The 12569-nt window shown below is 44.9% G+C and overlaps 1 protein-coding gene across 9 annotated transcripts in view; it reads right to left on the bottom strand.

Annotated features, from left to right (window-relative positions):
* Positions 1 to 5132: 5132 nt before the first annotated feature.
* BRCA1 (BRCA1 DNA repair associated) overlaps positions 5133 to 12569 on the bottom strand; it is a 63536-nt gene continuing 56099 nt past the window's right edge. For all 9 annotated transcript variants that reach the window (XM_037491520.2, XM_037491521.2, XM_054688761.1 and 6 more), the window contains exons 20-23: positions 9642 to 9696; positions 7772 to 7845; positions 7061 to 7121; positions 5133 to 6364 (exon numbers count right to left, since the gene is read on the bottom strand). In XM_037491520.2, coding sequence (XP_037347417.1) covers positions 6243 to 6364; positions 7061 to 7121; positions 7772 to 7845; positions 9642 to 9696 — 312 coding nt within the window. In that variant the 3' untranslated portion in view covers positions 5133 to 6242. The remainder of the gene's footprint in view (positions 6365 to 7060; positions 7122 to 7771; positions 7846 to 9641; positions 9697 to 12569) is intronic.

The raw sequence follows: 12569 nt of genomic DNA on the forward strand, positions 1-12569 counted from the left end.
TCTCACCCTTTTACAACCCTGGCACACAGACGCACACACAGAGATACCACAGAACGGGGCACTAATCTCCCCTCAACATTAACCTTGTTATTATCACTCATTGCCTCCGAGGAGGACCGGTTCCCAGCACAATTTAGATTCATGCACATCTTTGTTTAAATCAAGGTTTTCCTACCTCCTTTTGTTGTATGACCTTGGACAAGTTGCCTGACCTCTCAAAGTGTCATTTCCCGGTTCGGATATGGTGGGGAAGAATGCATAGTATTTAATAGGAATGTGGCAAATGATAGTAATTAATGATTATTATTGTTGCTCCTGAGAGCTGACAAGATCATGTGGTCTAAAGAACCCAGGGCTGGGCCTTCATTTTCCTTTCCTTTTAATTTAGATGTCTTCTCCCAGCTGCCTCCTTCCATTTTGTTCTCCTGGGGTCTTTCCAGTCACCAGTCTCTGAGTGAGAGTCGGCTGCCTTTTCTCCCTCTAGGCCAGTTTTCTCCCCTCAGAGAACCTGCTGGTGGCTCTCACTGGGTATAAATTGTCTATGCTTTGCTTTCTATCAGTCAATAAAGATAAATTACAAAATCATTTGTTTTATTTGTTCTTGTTACCTTGAGGGCTGCCTAAAATTGCCTTCTTTAGAAAGCCATATTTGCATATCTCTATGCTGGAGTCAAAGGCTGCAGCTGTGGTTTCACTGCAATTTAAATATTAATAAAACCTCCTAAACCTCCAGCTATTTTTTTAAAGATTTATTTATGCATATAAGAGCTGGGGTACAGGCCAGAGATGCAGGGGATGAGAGGATTTACTAGAGACAGAGTGGGGAACAGAACAGGCAGACTGACTGAAATACACTGCTGAGGGGAGCAGCGAGCAAGACAGGCGAGGTCTGCTGTGCCATGTGGGTTGCTCCCTGGCCAGCCGGCCAGCTGGGTATTGAACTAATGCTACAGAGGCTGCGGATTGCTTCATAGTGCGTTGCTTAACCCCTTGTGCCGCCAGGGCGGCCCTCCAGCTATCTTTTTTAAGCAGTCTGGCCCTTTTGCTCCTAAGTTGCTAATATAATTCAATCTTTGTCCTTTGCTCTGTATTTTTTTAAAGGGCCATTTTAGAGTCAACTAAAGCCAGCTGCTGTAACCTTGTGGCTAAGAACCACTTAGCAGCCCACGAAACTTAGTTTTCCTTAACAGGTTCAAGATTCCTCTGTTCCTGGAGACAAAATAGACCAGAAGTAACACGTTACACCAATTAGCTGTTCCTTAAACTAAGCAGAGATTCTCTAACTTGAGCTTACTTCAGAACTGCAGACTGCTGTCCTCAAACACCCTCCTCCCCCCATTGCCCCAGTTTCTGATCCAGTAGGTCTGAAATGAGATCCCAGAATTTGCCTAACAAGCCCCTACCTCCCTTCATTCCCATCAGGGGACCACAGTTGAGACTAACTATACTAAGCTGCATGTTAAATGCCTTAATCTGGGTCCCTAAAACTAGGTCCTCATAATGTGGCAGCAGCCTCTCAGTTCTCCAGTCCTTCCAGGCTCTGACACCATTACTTGGATTTTCCTGATCATTCAGATTCATTTCAGGACCAGCTTCCTCAGCACTTCCCCAATCTCTGCTCTCCACAGGAGCTAGCTTTCTCCAGTTCTCCTTAATTTTCTATTTGCCCAGATTCATTTCTTTAATTTTCTCCTTGTTATGGGCAGATTTACAGGCTGTTTGAGGGAGCTAAGCATCACTGAAGTCTAGTAAAAGGGCCTGTGGCTCAGCCATTTTACAGCCTTTGATAAGCCAGTTCCCAGGGTCCCTGGAGAGCAGGCCCCAGTTTCCTCTCAAGTGTCTGCGGGCAGATCTGCAGTTCCCCTCACCCTGCCCTTCTCTCTGCGCAGGCTGCCTTTGGCGCTGCCCTTATCTGCTCCTCACAGACTTCACAGGATACATTCTGGGCAGCCGGCTCCTCCCGCTCCAGCCATCCCAACACTGATTCCTTTCTTTTCCTCCAGCGTGTTTTTGAGCCGATACTTTGTTGATGATTCTGGTTGCATTTTTTAGGAGGAAGATAATCTACCCAGCTCCTCTCCACCCAGGCTCCCTCCCTGTGCCCACATAATCCCTCCTCTTCTCCTTCCTTTGCAGAGTTCATTTCATGAAATGAGATAAAGGCATTTCAGGAACTAGTTCCCCAAATGGTGTCGTACCCAGAGAGAGCTAAAGATCAAAGGAAGGAAAAGTGGGAGCACATCTTAAAGCCAGAGGGAGGTTAAAGGAACAAGGTTTACTCCAAAGGCAGCTAAGGTTCTTACAGTCAAGCACCAAGGAAGCTGACCTCCAGGAAGGGTATGGAGCGCTTATAGAACAGACCTGGGTAGACATAAGTTGGGAGACCCTGAGAGACAATTACAGAGAACTTCTTAGTGTTTGTCATCATTGCTTTCACCCAGGATTCCTGGGAAGGCAGGCTATATTAAATGGATGTTGCTTTTCTATGAACCCATTAGTGATGCAGGCAGCAGAGTGAATCCTGGCTTTCCTCCAGGGTTCTGGAAGTCATGGTTTATCACTAAAATCGAGATACTTTGGGACTGAGTATCACTTAAGTAGCACTTCTGCCTGCTTCCTGACTACCTTTACTAACACTACTGCACTCAGAAGTAGCAGTCTCAGACCCTCTGTCCACCTGGCCGTTTAAGCTGGCATGGGCCCTAGTGGGGGGGTCATGCTGTTGGTGAGGCTGAACTAGAAGCACCTGACAACTAAAAGGTAAACTAGAGGGGGCTGACTGGGAGTGGAAACAGAAGTGGCCTTGACCTAATGCTGTAAGTCCCTGCGCAAGGGCTGCTTTCTCAGGCAGAGCTGCCACATGGAGATAGGAACCTTCTATTGCCTTCTACCGTGGCCCATAAAAGTTGAGGGTTAGTTTCCCTCATAACACACTCCCCTTCCAAATTTTACTTGAGGATTAAACCGCTACTTATGTCCTGAGTGAATGCAGGTACAAAAACAATGGGACGGAAAAGAGCTGGTTCAGAACTCCGGTTGTCAATGACTAGTTGTGCAAACTGAGTAAAATCTTATATTTTTCAGTACTTGTTTTTCAAATGACAAATATCCACAGGGTTATGATGATGACTATAAGATAAAAGTGGAATAATAGCAGTCAGTTCCATTTTCTCTACCTTTCCTTCACCCACTCACCCTTCTCACAAATATGGCAGTATTGAATTATGTGAGAATCTCATTCTCTTCACCTCAAAGAGGATTCCAATTTCTGAAGAATGTGCAGAAGTGGTGATACCAACTATAACCTGTGGATCAGGCATGTTAAATAGGAACGGTTGTTAGAATTCTAAACAAGCCCTCCCTAGGTTTCTGTCCCCTGGTTATTCAAGCAAACACTTATCTTGGTACTGCTGTGAAGGTATTCTGTAGCTGTAATAAAGGTTAGGGACCTTGGGCCTCCCTGGTGGCGCAGGTGGTTGACCACCGAGCTGTGAAGCTGTCCACAGCCTCTGCAGCGTGGGTTTGATCCCGGCTGGCCGGTGAGGGTCCCACATGGTGCAGCAGACCTCTCCTGTCTCACCCGCTGCTCCCCTCAGCAGTGTATTTCGTCAGTCTGCCTGTTCTGTTCCCCACTCTGTCTCTGTTGAATCCTCTCACTCTCTTGCACATCTGGCCTGTACCCCAGTTCTTGTGTAAATGAATAAATAAATCTTAAAAAAAAAAAAAAGAAATTCCAAGCCTTATGGAAAAAAAAAAAAGGTTAGGGACCTTAAGATAAGACTATCACTCAGGATGACCTGGTGAATCACCTGAGTCGTGAAAACAGAAACTCCTCTAGGGCCTCCCTCGTGGCACAAGGGGTTAAGACGCAACCTATGAAGCTGTCCGCAGCCACTGCAGCATGTGTTCGATCCCCGGCCAGGGAGCTGCCCACATGGCGCAGCAGACCTCTCCTGACACACTGGCTGCTCCTCTCAGCAGCGTATTTCAGTAGATCTGCCTGTTCTGTTCCCTGCTCTGTCTCTGGTGAATCCTCTCACCCACCACACCTCTGGCCTGTACCCCATTTCTTGTATGCATAAATAAGTAAATCTAAAAAAAAAAAAAAAGAAAGAAACTCCTCTGGCTGGAGTTAGAGATGCAAGTAGGAGATATGAGACAGAAGTCAGATTCCAAATGTGAGACTTGACCAGCTGGCTGGCTTTGATGAGGGAGCTTGGGCATCATGAGCCTATCCATCTTCTAAAAAGGAATACAGGGCCTCCTTGGTGGCGCAGCTGGTTGAGCACAGCGCTGTGAAGCTGCCCGAAGCCTCTGCAGTGCCGGTTTGATTCCCGGCCAGCCAGGGAGATTCCCACATGGGGGGCAGACCTCTCCTGTCTCACCCGCTGCTCCCCTCAGCAGTGTACTTCGGTCCTTCTACCTGTTCTGCTCCCTGCTCTGTCTCTGGTGAATTCTCTCACCCTCCCGTGCCTCTGGCCTGTACCCCAGTGTTTGTATAAAAAATAAAATTTTTTAAAAAAAAAGGAAAAAAAAAAAAAGCAATACAGCTAGGCCAACACCTTGATTTTGGGCTTTGTGAAACTGGAAACAAAGAAACCAGTTGGGCCAACTTGGGCTTCTGAGTTACAGAACTATATGATGATAAATGGGTGTTATTTTAAGCCACTAGAGTTGTGACCATTTCTTAAGGCAGCAATAGAAAACCAGTGCAGGGTCTCCCTGGTGGTGCAAGGGGTTAGGAAGCAGCACTATGAAGATATCCACAGCCACTGCAGCACAAGTTCGAACCTCAGCAAGGGAGGTTACCCACATGGCGTAGCAGACCTCCTCTGACTCGCCCGCTGCTCTCCTCAGCAGTGTATTTCTGTCAGTCTGCCTGCTCTGCTCCCCACTCTGTCTCTGGTGAGTCCTTTCACTCCCCAAACCTCTGGCCTGTACCCCAGTTCTTGTATGCATAAATAAATAAATCTTAAAAAAAAAAAGAAACCCAAAGCAGTCAGTATTAAGTTCCCTCAATAAACTAGTAGGTACTATTATTACCCCCATTTTATAGAGGAAAAGAATGAAGTACAATGGAAAGGCTCTGAGAAAGTCTGCAGGAGTAAACCTCAAGAACAGTCAGCTGCAGAGGTGTATACTACCAAGTTTATTTGCAGGTAAACAGTATAACAGTATAACATTTAGAAAACATATTTAATACAATCAAGTCTGCATTGCCCTCACAAACTGGGGGGCCAAGGGAGGCCACCTAGTCCTTCCAACAGTTATAAACAGTTCTGGATAATGAGTTTAAGAAAAACACTTTTTCTTCCTTCAGCAAACAAAATTACTTATGAAGCTGTACAGTTCAGCAATAGGGAGTAAAGGGAAAAAAATTACCTCAAGGAAAGCAACAGCTCCTTTCCTGGTGGGATCCGTCACTTTACAGACATGAAATATTCATATCAGATAACTTATATTTCAAGAGGAATGGGTTACATATATCAGAGCTACAACAATAAACATTTTATTTATTACTACTGGGGAATTAGAAGATTCTCTTTGGACACCAGCTCTTGAAAAGACTCTGCTGTTTTATAATACATCAGTGCTAAGAAATTCTTTAGCAATACAGCCCTGACTTTTGGAGATTAGAATCAACATGACTCCTCTTCTCCTCTGACTTACCCTGAAGTTTCATATTTATATCCATTCCCTGCCTCTGAATTCCCTCCCCAATGCTTCAGTTCAACATTGAGAGCTGCCCAAGGACTGTTCTAAGTCACATAATAACAGATGCCCAAGTGCTTGCCTTCCATCAAAGGGTCAAACTCTTGGCCTTTGAACACAGGGTTTTTAGAGAAACAAATTCAGAGAAACTAGCTATTCTCCTAAGGCTAGCTACTCTGTGCCTCTCGCTCTAAGCCAACAGCCCCAGTACAAGAGATAGCACTGATATATAATGAATCCGCACCTTGCTCAATTGGTGGGGTTTAAATAGTTTTAAATTCTTTTCAGGTGAAAAATTACCACAATTTTGTACTCATGACAGATTTTCAAAGGGTGACTTGAAGCAGAAAATCTTTAAGGGACCCTTGCATAGCCAGAAGTTCTTTTCAGGCTGATGTGCATAAAATATTTAGTAACTGGGACTGTGAAAAGATTGAAGAGGAATGCCCAAGGCCTGGAAAAAGGCCATTACTTAAATTCATTTCTTGGAATCCTGTGGAGACTGGCCCTATGTGTATGGTTGGCTAGAATCAGCAGCTTGGGGGGATCTGGGGTATCAGGTAGGTGTCCAGCTCCTGGCACTGGTAGAGGGCTACGCTGTCTAATACCCACTCTCGGGTCACCACAGGTGCTTCACACATCTGACCAATTGCTGGGGACAGAGAATACAAGCGGAGATTAGTGTCAATTCACATAATTCCCAGACCAGACTCTAATCAATCTACCCCGAGGACCTGCTGGATGAATTCTTAAGGTTCAGATAGGAGCAAACTGTTGATCTTAAGCACTGCTTCAGGACATAGGGCCAGACTTAGTCTTGAGGACTGACTGCTGGTGACAGCCTATAGTCTCCGGTAACTTTATTAAACCTGAGCTCCAATGTTAAAGGGAAAGTCACCAGAGAGAGCAAAACAGCACTGCAATGTAATGAGATGGAAAATGTTTACAATACCTTAAACAAAAAAGCAAAACAGTATAATGAACATGATCACATTTGTATAAAATAGATGTGTGCATATAAACACAGAGACAACTAGAAAATTTTATCATCTCCAAGTGGTGGGATTACTGGAATTATTGTATAGTTTTTGTACTCATTTGTATTTTATTTGATAAACATTCATATTTACTCCCCCTGCCCCACCACTGAAATGGTTTATGCATTGCTTTCATAACACAAAGCAAACAATAGTTTCAAAAGAACACTTTAGCAATCCGTTCACTCATTCACTCATCAGATATTTATTGATCACCCAGACTGTACTGAAAACTGTGTTAATCAAACACTGGGTAACCTGTGGTAAACACATCTAGCAGAACCCCAGGCACAGGCACACAGGTATCTTACCATGGAAGCCATTGTCCTCTGTCCAGGCATCTGGCTGCACGACCACAATTGGGTGAGTGCCCTACATCCCCGGAAGAAAACAGCATTTAAAAGCACAATATGGGGGCCTCCCCTGTGGCCTAGGATTGTCTCAGTGCTATCACCACTATGGCCTGAGTTTGATCCCCAGCCAGGTAGCTGATCACATATGGTGCAGCAGACCTCTCCTATCTCACATGCTGTTCCCTCAGTAGTGTATTTCAGTAGATTTGCCTATTCTGCTCCCCACTTTTGTCTCTGGTGAATCCTCTCACCACCCTACACTTCTGGCCTATATCCAGCTCTTGTATGCATAAATAAATAAATCTTTAAAAAAAAAAAGGACAGGACTTTTCAAACAGTCGCTTCATCATTTCTTGATGGCTTGCTGAAGCAAACTATTCTGGACTTAGTCACAGAAAGGAAAGGGGAAAGGTACATGGCAAAAAGGAAGGATACATGGCAAAAAGCCCTCAGTAGTGAAACACTTGGAGTTCCGAACTCCTTGCTTATCCAGTACAGATGGAGTCTTCTGGCACAGGTAAGTGGTCAGAGAAGGTTGGGGGTAAAGACAGTTTTTTCTAAGCCTACACTGGGGGTGGGGGTGGTTCGAAGAGACCGATAGGTGTCACCCTCGCTTAATCACAGGACAGATAATGTGTACTCCCCCTCTGACAGGCAGCAAGGGCTTACCTCACCAAGGGTGAATGACGAAGGCTCCTTCACCACAGAAGCCCCACAGAGACGTACCATCCATTCCAGTTGATCTAAATAGGGAATGTAGACTTAAAATTACCACAGTAATCTGCACCCTTAACCTGCGCCCTCTACCCCAGACTCATATGGATGAAAGCTAACAGCAAGATTTATCGGTGGGAGAAGTCTCTCTGCTACAAAAGGAACAGAAGGGTCTTAAATGAAGATCTATACTAGGAGTATGGATTCAAGTCAATTTTCTTTTGATATGTTACCTACTCTGGTTATAGTCTCTATAAGGCCACTTGGTTGATAAAGTTTGATAGTCTTGCAAATAAAATACTTTTGAAAGAAAAAAAAATAGGGCCTCCCTGGTGGCGCAGGGGTTAAAGTCTCAGCACTATTAAGCTATCACCAGCCACCTCGGCATGAATTCAATCCCCGGCCAGGGAGCTAGCCCATATGGTGCAGCAGACCTCTCCTGTCTTGCTCACTGCTACCCTCAGCAGTGTATTTCAGTATATCTGCCTGTTCTGCTCCCCATTCTTTCGCTGGTGAGTCCTCTCTCCACCTGCACCTCTGGCTTACACCGTAGTTCTTACATGCATGCATAAATAAAAATGAATCTTTAAAAAAAGAAAAAAAAAAAAGGCAAGACCTAGTTTCAATTAATTTGCCAAGTCTTTGGCTAAGATATTGTGAAAAATGCCTGCCTCCCCCCCTCCCTACCTAACTCTGTGTTGGTAATTGATAATCACAGCCATACTTGGTAGAAATTATTGTAAATGTCAAGAGAAGATAATTTATTCACTCAAAATAAAAACCCCAAAACCATGTTATTCTGGACAGGGGAGTCAGCACACTGGTGGGCAAAGGCTACCTCCTTAGCTGGAGTCCACACACTCAGGGGAAGAAAAAGCAGAAGAAATCACAGAGATGTCCCACTTGCCCCTGAAAAATCAACAGAACTACCAACAGGGTAGTTTCTATGCCCAGTCCATTTCTGGGAGTTGCTGAGCTGTTCCCTGTTTGAGTGAACTGAGGTCATATATCAAAGTTAAAAAAAAAAGTACTTTTATCAAAGTAAAAAAACACTGACAAATTCTTGAGTGCCATGTGGAAATTTCATAAAAACCCAATCAATAACCAATAAAGAAGACAGAAGCAAAATTATTTTTCCAGGTTCTCTTGCTGCCACCCATCTGTCCCTGAACAAATGCCTAGCTGGGTCTTACTCTTTTTGAGGAGTAAGACCTGAGTCCCTGGGGCAGAAGTGGGCATATAAGGCAAATGTTGGTAGCCTTTGTTTTAGAGGCTATACACACACAAGGCCCCCAGAGTTGCACAATTCCAGAGCTGAGTCCCATAGCACTCCTAAACATATTATCACATTCAGTGTCAAATTTAATTAGAAAATATTCATCAGGAGTCTTCCCCTGCTCTGGGCCTTTGTGGGCCCCCAGACCCACAGGGTGTATGCAGGGGCTGTGCTTTCTTCTCCTTTGTATCCAATGAAGATGGCTTAGGAAGAGCAGAACTTTCTTGACTTTTATAAACCCAAAAGATCTCTCCCAATTTATTATTTCCCCCTTTGATCAAAGAAGTGGAAGAGCAGCCCAACCCAGGCTGAGTACCGAACAGCCTGTGTGCTAGATCCTAACCACTCTTCTCTTGATCTTCAGAACAGGTGCAGGCTTCTCTGGGCCGTAAGGTAATATCTACGAGCAATTCTGTCTGATGGGTGTAGGGAACTAAAATATCTTTAAAACATCTCACCAACCTAGGGAACCCCATAAAGAGACCTCTCACACCCCACTATATAAGGCACAGGCGAGTGCTAGTGAGCACAGTTCTCCCCGTTTCTTACCTGTGGGCATGTTGGTGAAGGGTCCATAGCAACAGAGTTCAAGGCCCCTGAAGATCTGGAGGATGACAGGGGTGGGGTGGGGGAAGGAGCATTAGTTATAAGATAGTAAGGGGGGTCACGAAAGACAACATAAAGAGACTCTCAGAAATGAACTTTCCTTTTCTTTTTTTTTTTAAAGATTTATTTATTTATACAAGCACTGGGTACAGTCAGAAGCACGGGAGGGTGAGAGAATTCACCGAAGACAGAGCAGGGAACAGAACAGGCAGACTGACGAAGTACACTGCTGAGGGGAGCAGCAGGCAGCAGGAGAGGTCTACGCGCCATGCGGGACCCTTGCCCGGCGGCCGGGGATCGAACCGGCGCTGCAGAGGCTGCGGGCAGCTTCGCAAGCCAGCGCTCAACCACTGCGCCACCAGGGGAGGCCCTTTTTTTTTTTTAAGATTTATTTATTTATTTATTTATGCATACAAGAGCTGGGGTACAGGCCAGAAATGCGGGGAGTGAGAGAACTCACCAGAGACAGAGCGGGGAATAGAACAGGCAGACTGACTGAAATACACTACTGAGGGGAGCAGTGGGCAAGACAGGAGAGGTCTGCTGCGCCATATGGGTTTCTCCCTGGCCGGCCAGGTATGGAACTTATGTTGCAGAGGTTGTGGATGGCTTTATAATGTGGTGCTTAACCCCTTGCACCACCAGGGAGGCCTGAACTATCCTTTTTCTTAACCAACTGATGATTTCTTTCTTTTTCTTTTTGCGTAGAAGAACTGGGGTGTAGGCTAGAGGTGCAGGGTGTGAGAAGACTCACCAGAGACAGAATGGGGAGCAGAACAGTCAGAATGACTGAAATATGCTGTTGAGAGGAGCAGCAAGGAGACAGGAGAGGTCTGCTACACCATGTGGGTCAGCTCCCTGGCTGGGGATCGAACACATGCCACAGCAGTGATAGCGTTGAGACTTCACCCCTAGAGCACTAGGGAGGCCCCCATCTGATGATTTCTGCTGCTACTTTCCTGAGAACTTTGATGAAGTTTAGAAGACTTTTTGGGGATATGTACACAGAGTTGATCTACTTTATTGTTGTTTTTGTCATGCAAGTGCTGAGCATCACACTTTGGCACCAATGAGACTGGTCTCCTCCCTGATGACTTTTACAGGTGACTTCACTTGTTAAGAGATAAGAAGAAACTGGTCCTTCTTTATGTTTGATAAAAGGCTTGGATGGCAAGAAATTCCAGTTACAAGTATTAGTTGACATTTGATGTTTATCCAGACTAGGTTAATCAATATGAACCACGACCCTAATTGGCAGGGAGGTCTGTGTTTACATGCTCCTTTTTTCCTCTTTCCTCTGGTCCCCAAATATCTGTTCCTGGCTCCCCACTACTCTGAGAATGGCCACTGTTCCTTCAGGCAACCTAAATAGATTTTTTTTAAAGATTTATTTATGCATACAAGAGCTGGAGCACAGGCAGGAGATGTGAGGGGTGAGAGGATCCACCAGAGACAGAGTGGGGAACAGAACAGGCAGACTGACTGAAATACACTGCTGTGGGAAGCAGTGGGCGAGTCAGGAGAGGTCTGCTGCGCCATGTGGGTAGCTCCCTGGCCAGGGAATGAACTCGTGCTGCAGTGGCTGTGGATTGCTTCATAATGTGGTGCTTAACCCCTTGCACCACCAGGGAGGCCCTAAATAGATTTTAATCTAGAAGTGTAGCCTGGTTCTGCTGACTGACTGCCTGGTTTCTGGGAGACACAAATCACACTTTGCCTGTAGGGGCCTCTTCCCCTTACAGTGCTTGACAGCTCTGTCCAAAAGAACTTTGTATGATGATGGCATTTTCTGTATTTGCATTAATAAGATAGTCACATGGAGCTACTGGACACTTGAGAGTTGGTTAGGGTGGGTGAAGTACTAAACTTCCTATTTTATTTAATTTTAGTTATCTAAAATTTAAACAGCCCCACATGGCTGGTAGCTACTGTGTTAGGCAAATTCTTCCACCAGCATTGGCATGGGTTGTTAGGAAAGGACTTGGGTATCACTTAAAAGAAGAAATCTAAATGTGTGCCAGTGGCTGGATATTTCTCATTGGGATATACACTTGAGAACTCATATTCTTTTGACCCTCCTTTTTTTTACCCTATTAATTCCACTGAAAACAAAATTTCCAGGCCTTAGAACTCATTTTGTTCAAGTAAGAGAGTGAGAAAAAAATCAGGAAGCTAAGAACATATGATGGCCCTTAAGGAAATGACTCCGTTCCCCTTCCATTTCAACTATAGCAGAGGAACACAAAAGGAAAGCAGGACAAGTCAAGTCTGTTTCTGTTTTAAGTGACAGCCTCCATCTGTGCTATTCTAACTACCTGTATGAGTAACTGCGTCCCCAACCTGCTGACAGCACCTAGATCCTCATAATGCTACAAGTTCCCTCCAGGCAGTCAATTGGAATCAAATGTTGTTGTGAGAAGAACAAAAATTAGAAATTTTTGTATCCAGACTGACACACATTGATGAGGATGTCATGTCACAAGATAAGAAATTTGAGCTTTCACCTCTACAAAGACATTTCTCTTTCACAGGAATACTATGGAGACATTAATGACTTTCAGAATGTCATTACTTTGACCAGTCCCTTGCCATCACTGCCACTCCAAATGCAGGGAAAGAACCCTATACTACTGGAATTTCCTCTGAAGAAGTGAAGAATCCGGTACTAATTCTGTCTTGTAGACAGTGGAATAAAAGCAAATGGCTGGTGCACAAGGAGCTCCCCTGGGGTGAAAGCAGAAGTAGACATAGATCCAGCAGCTTTCTTAGCTTCTGGAAGTTACACTTGCCATGCTCAGTGGGAGAGGGCAGGCTGACCCCGAGGTTTCTGCGTTCCTGGACTTGATTTGTGATCAAGTCCCAAAAGTAGTT

The sequence above is a fragment of the Talpa occidentalis genome, unplaced genomic scaffold (genome assembly GCF_014898055.3).
Source record: "Talpa occidentalis isolate TD23 unplaced genomic scaffold, MPIMG_talOcc4v2.1 talOcc4.7, whole genome shotgun sequence".
Classification (NCBI taxonomy): domain Eukaryota; kingdom Metazoa; phylum Chordata; class Mammalia; order Eulipotyphla; family Talpidae; genus Talpa; species Talpa occidentalis.